General features: G+C 47.1%; 1 protein-coding gene across 1 annotated transcript in view; it reads right to left on the bottom strand.

Moving 5' to 3' along the window:
• Positions 1–13,033, bottom strand: part of LOC120840358 (nose resistant to fluoxetine protein 6) — a 57,563-nt gene that overhangs the window by 9,230 nt on the left and 35,300 nt on the right. Inside the window, exons 5-9 of the mRNA XM_040210845.3 lie at positions 12,685–12,776; positions 11,882–12,052; positions 6,532–6,625; positions 3,292–3,378; positions 2,926–3,091 (exon numbers count right to left, since the gene is read on the bottom strand). Coding sequence (XP_040066779.3) covers positions 2,926–3,091; positions 3,292–3,378; positions 6,532–6,625; positions 11,882–12,052; positions 12,685–12,776 — 610 coding nt within the window. The remainder of the gene's footprint in view (positions 1–2,925; positions 3,092–3,291; positions 3,379–6,531; positions 6,626–11,881; positions 12,053–12,684; positions 12,777–13,033) is intronic.

Below are 13,033 nucleotides of genomic sequence, written 5' to 3'. Positions count from 1 at the left end.
AACTATGATCACGTTAGATATAAGTTACGTGAAGCAGTGCAATTACGTGACGTCATCTCGCATCTACAGGGCGTTCTTTTTGGGCTTTACAGATTAGTTTAAGAAAATAAACGTCGTGAAAGTTACACTAACGCGGTTTGAGCAGATTAGTTACGCGACCAAGGGGACGAAATATAGAGGGGTAATCTCACGGTAAGTAGGATGATTAACTAAAATTTGTTAATAACTTATTAAATAGTGAAAATAAACATATGGTTTCAATAAGAAACTTGCTATGCGTCATCGAAAACCACTAAAAATGTAAATGTTTGAGGCACGTTGGATGCGCGGTGGTGCGCTGCAAAAAGTTACCACTCGTGCAACGGGTGCAATGCTGGCGGTACGAAACCGCGGATGATGAGGTACAGAAATATCGCGCGGGGCATTTTCGCACCACAAGCCTTACGCAACTTTCACGGCTTCTTTTTTTCTAAACATACCTGTAAAATGTTAAAAATATACACCAGTTGTTTGTGCCAGAATGGCTCCGGTCTGAACGGCTGCAAAACGGTGCGTGGTTTCGTGCTTCGAAAGTATACGTCTTTCTCCTGTTCTCATGATCCGTTACGAAGTACACTGACGACGCTCTCTCCGCGTTGTCCAAAGGAACCGCAGACCGCGTATTTCTTCCGTAATGCCTCTATTCAAACGCCTTTCGCAAGGAAGTCGCGCTGGCCCGAGCGGAACGCTACAGCGCCCCCGCCGTCCTGTTCTCGATGCTCTCGGGCCTGTGAAGTTGTGGTGAAAGACGACATTTTGCAATTTGTACCGCTGGACAACGATCGCTCCCCAAGCACCAGAAAGCACGACGCGGCTCGCGCTGATTGCCACACGGTCGTTGCTCCCCCAAGTTTTTCTTCCTTATATACTTCCTTCCGGTCTGCCTGTTTGTCGTCGAACGTGGCTGCTTCTGGCTCAAAGTTATTACGGAAAGACGAAGTCTCAATCTTGTGCCCGCTGGCTTGCGTTTCGTAGCGCTACATTATGTTGTCGCGGTGCATCCCGAGTAATCCGAAGTCGTGAAGGTGGCTCAGCTGATAGTCAGTGAGCAGTTGGAGCTGTTTTTCAGACACCAACGTTTGCGCACGCTCAACTGCGCAGCGATGCACATAAACATATATTTTTTTTTTGCTGGTAAACATGTTTTCCTTGTCTTAACAAATTTTAGCATTTCGTGGTTGGAGTAACGGTGCATTATGCATATAAAGAATTACCGCAGCAGTAAGGAACAAAATCGGAAAGTTTGGGCAAATGTAATCAGCACTATTCAACGCTCATAGTATGGTAACTGACGTAACAAGCTAAAATTTTCGCAGCTGGTTTTTCGGTCGGAGTCCCATATAGCAATATGCAGGGTGAAACAAGGAGACGCCGGGCTCTTTAAATCGACCGGAAAATTCGGTTTCTTAACCTATCGCGCTACGACTTTGTGCAGCGTTTTTGCCCACAGATGGTGCATTCATTTTGTAAAATTTGCGAAGAACGAACTTACCCGAGGAAAAAGTAAAGAAAGAAAAAGGCTTAGTTCCTATGGAAACGCAGCGACGCCACCAGTCTGCAAACAACACGGCGCCGTTTCGCACGGGAGACAAGAGATGGCGCAACAAACGCCGCCAACGAGCGAGCATACGGCGCCGAGAGCAGGCCTTTTTCGCAGGCGATCTTTTCGACTCAAAAGCGGCGCGCGTTCCGCAGGCGGCGACAGTCGCAGAAACAAAAAAGACAGGCGCGGTAACAGCAAGGAACTGCAGTTCCTTGTCTGCAAAAGGGCCGGCTCTCGGCGTCGTCTGCTCGTTCGTTGGCGGCAGTTGGCGTCGCGACCGCTTGCGCCATCTCTTGTCTCACGTGCGAAACGGCGCCGTGTTGTTTGCAGACCGGTGGCTCGCTGCGTGTCCATAGGAGCTCAGCCCTTTTCTTTCTTTACTTTTTCCTTAGGTAAGTTCGCTCTTTGCAAATTTTACAAAGAAATGCACCATCTGCGGGCAATGCTGCACAAAGTCGTAGCGCGATAGGTTAAGAAACCGAATTTTCCGGTCGATTTAAAGAGCCTGGCGTCTCCTTGTTTCACCCTGTATATTCAAACATGCTCACTTCGCACATTTGCTAATAAAACGCATCTCTGTATTACCTGCACTGGTCGTGGTATCAGAAGAACAAACTTTGTCTGGCGTCATTCTATCCGAAACGTTAGCCATTGTTTCTTGTGTACAAGCAGGTTATCTGATTTACCAGAAACGTCGGCGACATTGGCGGACTATAGCGAACTATCGAAAAGTGTAAACTTGAGCTAGTTTGTGACGCATTGCTAAATGAAAACAGCTCAAAAAAGAGGCATGGGACAGGTCGAAGAAACGTGCACACCAGGTGCTGTGAAGAGCGTAAACTCGGGCGAGTTTGTGTTGCATAGCGAAGTATAACGTAAGCGTACAGAAACGTACAGAGCGCTTATATGCGTGAACGTTTCTTTGATCCGTCCCTTGTTTCTTCTTACGCTGTTTTCATCTCGGCCAGCGAAGTATAGTTCATATCAGCATCACATTGTCGCAGATGCAAAATGATCAACACGTGTAAAACTGAAAATAAAGATATAATCGGTGAACTTGCGCTAAAAGAAAAAAGAATTAGCATCGAGAAAACAGTGGCGAGCGTCGAGGTGTCGGAGTGACAGCTGGCTTGTGCGAGGGTGTCGAGAATGAGTCGGAAAGGCCACGCTGGGCTCCTTATCCACTACACTTGGGACAGGAGTAAACGCGAATCTTGTAGATGTAAGGAGGAACGTTCCTTCTCGGCCATGGATGCGGCAAAGTTAGCATCATGTTGGCATCATACGGGCGTCGTATTGGCGTTACGCTGGCATCAATGAGCTACAAGTGTGCTCGCACTGACCGAGTCCAGGCTGTGCTCCCAGTTGTTGATAAGGGCCGGGATCTTCCACCAGCGGGCCATGCAGTTTCCCCGGAGGATGGCGTAGCCGTCGCGCCAGATGGGGCCCGACGATAGCAGCTCGACCAGCGAGAACACCAACAGCAGGCACATGGACGGCACGATAACCCTGCGCGCGCAGGCACAATGCGGTGAACACGGCAAACTTTCTCAAGTATGATTCCTGATGCACGGTCGCACCAATAAAACAAATAATAATAATAATAATAAAAATATCGACGTTTTTTCGTTTTTGTTTTTCTCTTTTTTAATAGTGTTTGTAAATTACATAGAGAATCGGCGGTGTCTTTGCAAGGTTAGCACACTCACCTGATATACCTCCTGACTAGCAGGACGGGCAGCCATTTTCCTATGTTATGGCGCTGCTTGAAGATGCTGTACCCGAACAGGAATCCGCTGCGGAGGACCAGTACGAGAATCTTGTCTGAATTTTTGTTTTTGTTCGGCGTTCCACTATAAGGGCTCAATACGGGGTTCTCAAGTCGTGGCAGAAAAACTCGTGGCTATTGTTTTTCGTCTGTCCAAGGTTCGAATTATTTTATTGTTGCTGATGGTGCATCCATTAGAGGCGTACATCAGCATAGAAGACCTAACGCTTCGTAAAGCGGTGGATAAAGAATATCCTGTACTGCCTGAACAACGCTCCGATCGAGTCCCAAAGAACCGTAGCAGCATAATCCTCTATTAAAAAAAAAAAAAAAAATAAACACTAAAGTTTTAACAAATTATGTTTAGACTATCCTAACCTTGATTTTATTTTTATCGGTAAAATATTTTATCGGTAAAAAAAAAAAAACTACTTTTTACCGATTTTATTGGTAAAAATAATAATGCTGTAACAACTCTATTTTTGCGTGCTCAATATTTCGCGAATTTGTGGAGTGCGGGTTTCGGGAATATTTCGCGGCCACAAAATTTCACCATCTAACATGACACGCTATGTATTCGTTACCATCGGCTGATATATTCGCGTAATAAATTTTTCGCGGTGCTTGTTTAAAAATTCCGCGGAAATAAGGTTCTCGAGCAAATTAAGCTGTTTACACAGTGCACCTTTCCAACGCGTAGGCAAAAAGATGCCGTGTCTTTGCATTGTGGGTCCGTGCGCGGCTTGAGACACTACACCCAGAGGATAGCTGCTTTGCGCATGCTCAGAACGCGTTCCACAACCCAGTAATCAAAGATGGCAGCGCGCAGAAGACGGCTATTGGAATGGCCGTCTTCTGCGCTGAGTCTGTATCCGGAAAGGCCGCTTTCCGGATACAGACTGAGACTACCCATGAACCAAACGAAAGCTGTCCTTTGTCCTTTGTCTAACCTTTGCGCTATTTAATTTTTATATCACGCACATCCAACTAACCAACCTCAGTATCTTAGTGCAATAGACCCTTTTCAAAGGTCTATCGAGCAAGGTTGGCGGACGCCATTGCTTGGAGACAGAGCGTGTGAATGGATCCGTGTGCTTGCCCAATGCAGACGCAACCCTCGTGTCCAATGCACACTCAGAGTATCGTGCCCAAACCCCACTAGGGGACTGGATGTCGCATTGAGCAAACAAATGAGAAGCCACCGGAAATAAGCGGCTTGTCCCGGAAGTGAGCGCTCGGCAGGCTTTCCAACTCTTCCGAGTACTGGTTCGAACAGCGTGCACTAGATTTTTTCTCGTCATCGTCAGCACGGGGATACCAGAATGCCGAGCTCTGGTTGGTTAGATTAGTGGGTAGACCTAAAGCTAGCAGCCTTTGTCTCCACTGCACTCGTCGAACGCGTTAGAACGCGGAACGCCGGCGTCCGGCGTTTGGCTTTCGGATTCGAACTCGTTCGACGAGTGCAGTGGAGACAAAGGCTGCTGGCTTTAGGTCTACCCACTAATCTAACCAACCAGAGCTCGGCGTTCTAACGTCCCCTCTCGTCTCCTCCTCTCCCTCACTTTATCGGCGCATAGAAGAGATAAATGGGCGGTTATCATTTGAGCCCGTTCTCGTTTCGACCTTCTCACCTGGCCCTTCTCAAAACAACCATTCTCAAAAAGATCTTTTTGACCCGTCGTATTTGGTCCTTTCCCGTTTCGTCTTTCGCATTCCAACCCTCATCATTTGGGTATGGCAGGTATGTAAAAATGAGTGACGATTCTAAGCAAAATAACAATCGAAAGGAATACAGAGTGCGTTCAAAGTTAGCTATAGCATTCCGGTGGCGCTTATATATTGCTAATATGCCCGTTCTCTCACTATATAAAAATGACTCCGTCGTGCATCTTTACGATCTGTTAAAAAAAGAAGGTATGTGGGCTACGAAAGGTGTCTTTATTATTTCCTATGTCGGGGAGTTTTAATCGGGCACCTGTTCTCTGGCTTCTCCCTATTTGCAAAGATTTGGAGAGTGCGGGTGATGATTTGAAGCCAGAACAAGCACCTTCGCACATATTCAGGGACAGTAAAAATAAAGCAGTACTCATTTATTGAAAATATGACTATATTACGTGACTTTCAATTTATTTTTGATCGTCTGCATGCACGAGGAGTTACTTATTCAGTGCTATACTGCGTAGTTCTTGCCGTCTCTTTTGGTTTTCCACATGTCCTTCGTTCGTTTGGCACGTATATTCCCCACGCTGGAAAGCGCCGACGCCGTATTTGCGCTAACAGTGTCCGACAGTGCACATAAATACACGTACGAAGCGGTTTTAGCACCGTTTTTCGTGCCACGAATTTCAAATAAAAACGCTGTAACTGACCAATTATTTCGTCCGCGTCACATAGAAATGTTCCAAGCTACCTAGTGCGTACGAATTATTCGTGATATTTGCTGTTATAATCGAGTGCAGAGAGAAAACGCACTCCCTTTTTCCCATAGAAATGCATTACCAGAAGTCAATTTCGGACTGGTTGCTGTCTGCTTCAATTTGCAGCAGCACACTAGCGCCAGTTGAACCTCTAGCTTACATTATAATAACTCTATGAAACAACCTTGCCGCCACCAGCAAATAATAACTCGTGTTTTCTTCCTCCTGTTGAACCAAACGCAGTGCAGATTTCGTTGACTATAGTCACCGCCAGAGTGAGAACGGCAAGGAAGGGTTTCAGTTGTTCCGCCTCCAGTGGGAGCCTTCTACAGTCTATAACGCTTTGGCATCTCATGAGCCTCAAACGTGCACACGCAGCCAAAGCACCGCGGAAGGCAACAAGCGCGTGCTAAAGGCGGGGGCATTTGAAAGAAACGCCCTGCCGTTCTGATTCTGTCAATGACTATAGCTCGGTGTTTTGAGAGTGTGTCTACGGTCGTCCGTTTTTCTATTTGCTTTCAGTCTCGGGTTTATAATAAAGTTCACCAGCTTTTCTGCGTTTTTTTTTCTTTACTTTTACTTTTAGTTTTTTAGTTCAGTTTTAGCCAGTAATTTTTGTAAGCTAGAAGCCTTAACTGTACTTACGTCACATGGGAGGGAGAGCAGCAAGAACAACAGCAGAATTAAGCAACGAAGGTCTAAGCGTCTAACGAACACAGAAGGCAATACGAGCGGCGCTCCTTCCGTGACAGTGATAGGAGTACCTGAGGCAGAAGAAGGTGTCGGCGGCCGGGTAAGCGTTGGCGATGAACATGAAGGGCGTCTCCTTGACGAAGTCGAACATGTTGAAGATTCTTCCTGAAAGAGGCGACCTCAAAGATATCCTGGAACCAGACGGGACTGCCGCTGAGGACACCTCGTCCCTTAATCTCCCCGGTGTGCTTTTTTTTTTTTTTTTTCGTGGTAATGAGTTTGTTTGCTTCATCTGTCAACGAAGTCGAAGCTACAAGCACGAGCATGTTTCCCTGAACGATGATTGCACTGGGACGCTGAAAGCAAGGCGCTTGCTTTTGTAGCTTCTGCTACATTTGCTGACAGTATGTGGCTCATAGATCGCTAAACACTATGACATTTTATTTAGTCATGTGTAAGTACGTTTGAAAAGTAGAAAAGGATGCCCGACTATAGTATGCTATGCACTAAAAAATAATAAAACTCATCTCTCTCGATTTTAATAAAACGGGACCAAATGCGTGTCAATGTATTAATTACTATTAAAAGAATAACATATATATCATTGACTGCTAGAACGAGAGTAAAAACAAGTATAATTTAAAGTTAAGAATTTTTATGAACGTGGCGTGTATTTATCGACTAAAAAATGGGGGTGGGGGTGGAGGGGGAGAGGAGGGGGGGGGGGGCAACTTTTTTATTCCAGCTTGTCATTGGGGTTCCTTCCCTGAAGTTTCAGTGTTGCGAGATTTAGTAGATCGTTTTGGCAGCCCCTAGAGCGACGGCACTACATACGATAGAGAGACGACACTACTCCGCTTCTGCGGTGCTATTGCGAAGCGTTAGCAGAGCTGCCGAAGCCGGCGGAGGCGCACTATTTCACGGAGGTTGCGAGAAACGTAGCACGCGTAGCGCGGTGCCTTCTTGGGTCTCGCGAGAACGAGTCTTGGCGAGATTAGGGAAAGCCAACGAGGGACGTAATTCAAGATGTCAGCCACGCCGCGCCTGTCTGGTCTGCCCGCTTCGCGATTGCGGTTCTGAGGGGTGGCTTATATTTTGCATGCTGCGAGAAGTAGTGTCGCGACAAAGTCGTTTCAGGACTGCAACAGGTAGCTATTTATGGTGTACATGCTAATTACGGCCTGGAAAAAAAAGAAAGAAAAAAAAGTATTTTTTCGCTTACAATGTGCAAATAAACGAAAGCGATAGCTGTAACACCTTCGCGCAATGCGGGTAGAATGGTGCTCTCAGGGTATACCTGAGGATGGAGACGCGACGTGGTTAATTCTCATAGCCGTCGTGGTTAGCGTCGTGGACCGCTACTGACGACTACTGATCCCTGAAGTGGGTAAGAGCAGTGGAAGTTCCTAAAACCATCCTACGTTACGCGTAGCAACTGGACATTACCAAAGAGATTTCGCAAAACGCGAGTAATGTTTGAAAACAAGTCTTTCGAGCAGTCGGCACGACGAATCTCCCGACGCCAGAGCTACCCGCTTCGCTCTTTGCGTGCGGCACGCCGTACGGTCACAGCAAAGGGGTCACGGCAAAAGGGAAGAGTGGAAGGGTTTTTCCATTTTCCCCGCGCGCGCCGCGACAAGTGACGGGGACAAAAACTCTGCAAAATGTCGCCCATTAAACTATCGTTAAAAAAAAAAAAAAAAAGAAAAAGAAGCTTCGCAATTTGTGGTGCTGTGAGCGAAAGGTACGGCCTCCTGTTCGGCCGCTTTTGCCGTGAGGACAGAACCGACCAAGGAAGTGAGCGAGTAGGCGGAGGCTGAGGGATTTCCATGAAGTTTCATTTTTGGTGAACAGAGAGAAAGAGGAAGGAAGAACGATCGCAACGGTGGAAAAAAAGAACTACGGTTGTTGTCATTTTTTTTTTTATTTTAAAGATTTCTTTGGATGGTTTTGGAGTTTGACGCATATCGGATTGGCTTGGACAGCTTGACTGTCAGTTGTATTCCATTACAGACATAAGAATCACTTATTTAAAGAAGGGAAGCGAAGAAGAGCTACTGACGACTACTGATCCCTGAAGTGGGTAAGAGCAGTGGAAGTTCCTAAAACCATCCTACGTTACGCGTAGCAACTGGACACTACCAAAGAGATTTCGCAAAACGCGAGTAATGTTTGAAAACAAGTCTTTCAAGCAGTCGGCACGACGAATCTCCCGACGCCAGAGCTACCCGCTTCGCTCTTTGCGTGCGGCACGCCGTACGGTCACAGCAAAGGGGTCACGGCAAAAGGGAAGAGTGGAAGGGTTCTTCCATTTTCCCCGCGCGCGCCGCGACAAGTGACGGGGACAAAAACTCTGCAAAATGTCGCCCATTAAACTATCGTTAAAAAAAAAAAAAAGAAAAAGAAGCTTCGCAATTTGTGGTGCTGTGAGCGAAAGGTACGGCCTCCTGTTCGGCCGCTTTTGCCGTGAGGACAGAACCGACCAAGGAAGTGAGCGAGTAGGCGGAGGCTGAGGGATTTCCATGAAGTTTCATTTTTGGTGAACAGAGAGAAAGAGGAAGGAAGAACGATCGCAACGGTGGAAAAAAAGAACTACGGTTGTTGTCATTTTTTTTTTTTATTTTAAAGATTTCTTTGGATGGTTTTGGAGTTTGACGCATATCGGATTGGCTTGGACAGCTTGACTGTCAGTTGTATTCCATTACAGACATAAGAATCACTTATTTAAAGAAGGGAAGCGAAGAAGAGCTACTGACGACTACTGATCCCTGAAGTGGGTAAGAGCAGTGGAAGTTCCTAAAACCATCCTACGTTACGCGTAGCAACTGGACACTACCAAAGAGATTTCGCAAAACGCGAGTAATGTTTGAAAACAAGTCTTTCAAGCAGTCGGCACGACGAATCTCCCGACGCCAGAGCTACCCGCTTCGCTCTTTGCGTGCGGCACGCCGTACGGTCACAGCAAAGGGGTCACGGCAAAAGGGAAGAGTGGAAGGGTTCTTCCATTTTCCCCGCGCGCGCCGCGACAAGTGACGGGGACAAAAACTCTGCAAAATGTCGCCCATTAAACTATCGTTAAAAAAAAAAAAAAAGAAAAAGAAGCTTCGCAATTTGTGGTGCTGTGAGCGAAAGGTACGGCCTCCTGTTCGGCCGCTTTTGCCGTGAGGACAGAACCGACCAAGGAAGTGAGCGAGTAGGCGGAGGCTGAGGGATTTCCATGAAGTTTCATTTTTGGTGAACAGAGAGAAAGAGGAAGGAAGAACGATCGCAACGGTGGAAAAAAAGAACTACGGTTGTTGTCATTTTTTTTTTTTATTTTAAAGATTTCTTTGGATGGTTTTGGAGTTTGACGCATATCGGATTGGCTTGGACAGCTTGACTGTCAGTTGTATTCCATTACAGACATAAGAATCACTTATTTAAAGAAGGGAAGCGAAGAAGAGCTACTGACGACTACTGATCCCTGAAGTGGGTAAGAGCAGTGGAAGTTCCTAAAACCATCCTACGTTACGCGTAGCAACTGGACACTACCAAAGAGATTTCGCAAAACGCGAGTAATGTTTGAAAACAAGTCTTTCAAGCAGTCGGCACGACGAATCTCCCGACGCCAGAGCTACCCGCTTCGCTCTTTGCGTGCGGCACGCCGTACGGTCACAGCAAAGGGGTCACGGCAAAAGGGAAGAGTGGAAGGGTTCTTCCATTTTCCCCGCGCGCGCCGCGACAAGTGACGGGGACAAAAACTCTGCAAAATGTCGCCCATTAAACTATCGTTAAAAAAAAAAAAAAGAAAAAGAAGCTTCGCAATTTGTGGTGCTGTGAGCGAAAGGTACGGCCTCCTGTTCGGCCGCTTTTGCCGTGAGGACAGAACCGACCAAGGAAGTGAGCGAGTAGGCGGAGGCTGAGGGATTTCCATGAAGTTTCATTTTTGGTGAACAGAGAGAAAGAGGAAGGAAGAACGATCGCAACGGTGGAAAAAAAGAACTACGGTTGTTGTCATTTTTTTTTTTATTTTAAAGATTTCTTTGGATGGTTTTGGAGTTTGACGCATATCGGATTGGCTTGGACAGCTTGTCTGTCAGTTGTATTCCATTACAGACATAAGAATCACTTATTTAAAGAAGGGAAGCGAAGAAGAGCTACTGACGACTACTGATCCCTGAAGTGGGTAAGAGCAGTGGAAGTTCCTAAAACCATCCTACGTTACGCGTAGCAACTGGACACTACCAAAGAGATTTCGCAAAACGCGAGTAATGTTTGAAAACAAGTCTTTCAAGCAGTCGGCACGACGAATCTCCCGACGCCAGAGCTACCCGCTTCGCTCTTTGCGTGCGGCACGCCGTACGGTCACAGCAAAGGGGTCACGGCAAAAGGGAAGAGTGGAAGGGTTCTTCCATTTTCCCCGCGCGCGCCGCGACAAGTGACGGGGACAAAAACTCTGCAAAATGTCGCCCATTAAACTATCGTTAAAAAAAAAAAAAGAAAAAGAAGCTTCGCAATTTGTGGTGCTGTGAGCGAAAGGTACGGCCTCCTGTTCGGCCGCTTTTGCCGTGAGGACAGAACCGACCAAGGAAGTGAGCGAGTAGGCGGAGGCTGAGGGATTTCCATGAAGTTTCATTTTTGGTGAACAGAGAGAAAGAGGAAGGGAGAACGATCGCAACGGTGGAAAAAAAGAACTACGGTTGTTGTCATTTTTTTTTTATTTTAAAGATTTCTTTGGATGGTTTTGGAGTTTGACGCATATCGGATTGGCTTGGACAGCTTGTCTGTCAGTTGTATTCCATTACAGACATAAGAATCACTTATTTAAAGAAGGGAAGCGAAGATTAGCACTTTATTCGATAAAAAAGAATATTCTATTAAGATAGCAACATAATGAAAAATTGCAAAGGCCTTGGTGTCTTAAAGAGCCGCTAGTGGCGCTGCGTTAACGCTGTAATCGTGCTGGTTGCGAACGTTCGACTAAATCTTGAAATGGCGGTTCCACTATAGATATCGTCGTAGCGGATTGCGGATAGCGTAGAGGGAGTGACTGAACGATCTACTAAAACACTCTCTTGTTCACCAGCTGGGCTGCGTGACCCCTTTTCAGCGTGAAACACATCTAAGATATAACCGCACCACGTCACGCCGCCGAGCGGCGTAAAGTTCGATTCAAGTGGTGCGATTTTCCCTGCGATTTCGCAGCTGCGACGTTGATCACCGCAGCTTCCAGCAGACTTTTTTTTTTTTTTTGCGAAATTGCAGGTAAAATTATTATGTAAATCGGCCATCGCCGTAGCAATCGCCGCAGACGCTGCCACATGCCACGCCGTCACGTCACACAGTGTCAGCGACGGTTGCTATAAGCTACGTGATTCAGCAGATCGACGCGACGCGCTTTTTGCTCACACGGATTTGACGCTTCACTGCGTGCGTACTCACTTCGGTTCGGGATGGGCGTGAGCGCGTGCGAGTAGGCCAGGATGATCCAGAGCGTGGTGAGGAAGCGAATTCCGTGCAGGGGCCGCAGCCGGCCGCCGTCATCGGACACGTCGAACAGCCGGAGCGTGTTGCCGTACGCAGACCACGACGTCAGGGCGTCCAGCACCGCGTCTGCGTTAACAGGGCCGAGCAGGACACAGCCTCGAGGCTCATTCGTAGTCGTGCAGGCGACACTGGCTGAACGCTCTAAAAAAAATCCAGCGCGGCCACTTTCCCGGCAAGCGCGCTGAAGAGCCAATTATTGCAATCTACGGAAGGCGTTCGGCGAATGACAAAGCCGTTGTGACAGTGAGTATTACGTAAGCACGTGAAATTTGACGCTCAGTGTCACAAGGCAGACTTCATTTTCAGGGTCAGCATAGTTTCAGGCTCGGCATTCGCCCAGTACCCTTTGTAGATGGGAGCGCTTCTCTCTTCCAATTGATCTGCCGAAAAAAAAGACACACCAGATTTCTTGAAAAGCAAGGCAAGGCTTACTACGGTCACCCTTCTCGCTTTATGACTGACAACGGCGATACGTATACGTAAGACCACGTGAAATTTCGTCGTCCGTGCGACCGTTCATTGCACTGTCTACTGTAAATTTTGTGCGGATAACACAATATCGACATTAATATATTCTACTTTTGTACCACCGAATGCACGGTCATAAAATGAAGCGAAGGAAAAAAAGAAATGTGACTTGAACACTTCGCGCAAGGGTGTACAAAGAAGACCGCAGGGAAGACAAAGAAAACACGCACTGATCTTTTTGGCCATGCCATGGCGGCTTCGGAGGAAGACGTCCACCACCGTTCCCAGGAGCATCATGACGAGCACGATGCACAGGAATGCCCTGCCGGTGTCAACGCACGCACCGTAAGGCGCTGGATCACCGCCATGACTTCCTCTCCCGGTTACATATGTAATCGTCGTCGGGCCATAATGAATACCCTTCTTTATAGTTCTACTGTTACGGCGTCTTCAGGCCCATAGACTATTCTCCTCTCCTCTCGAGCGACGTATCCAATAGTCACTCTGTCCTGTGTTCCCTCGAAAAGTGGGGTAACGATGGCCAGACATGCCAAACTTGTACTAATACTTGCCAATATT

The sequence above is a fragment of the Ixodes scapularis genome, unplaced genomic scaffold (genome assembly GCF_016920785.2).
Source record: "Ixodes scapularis isolate PalLabHiFi unplaced genomic scaffold, ASM1692078v2 PGA_scaffold3__209_contigs__length_174095766, whole genome shotgun sequence".
In the NCBI taxonomy this organism is placed as follows: domain Eukaryota; kingdom Metazoa; phylum Arthropoda; class Arachnida; order Ixodida; family Ixodidae; genus Ixodes; species Ixodes scapularis.
This window is presented reverse-complemented; position numbering and strand designations above follow the sequence as displayed.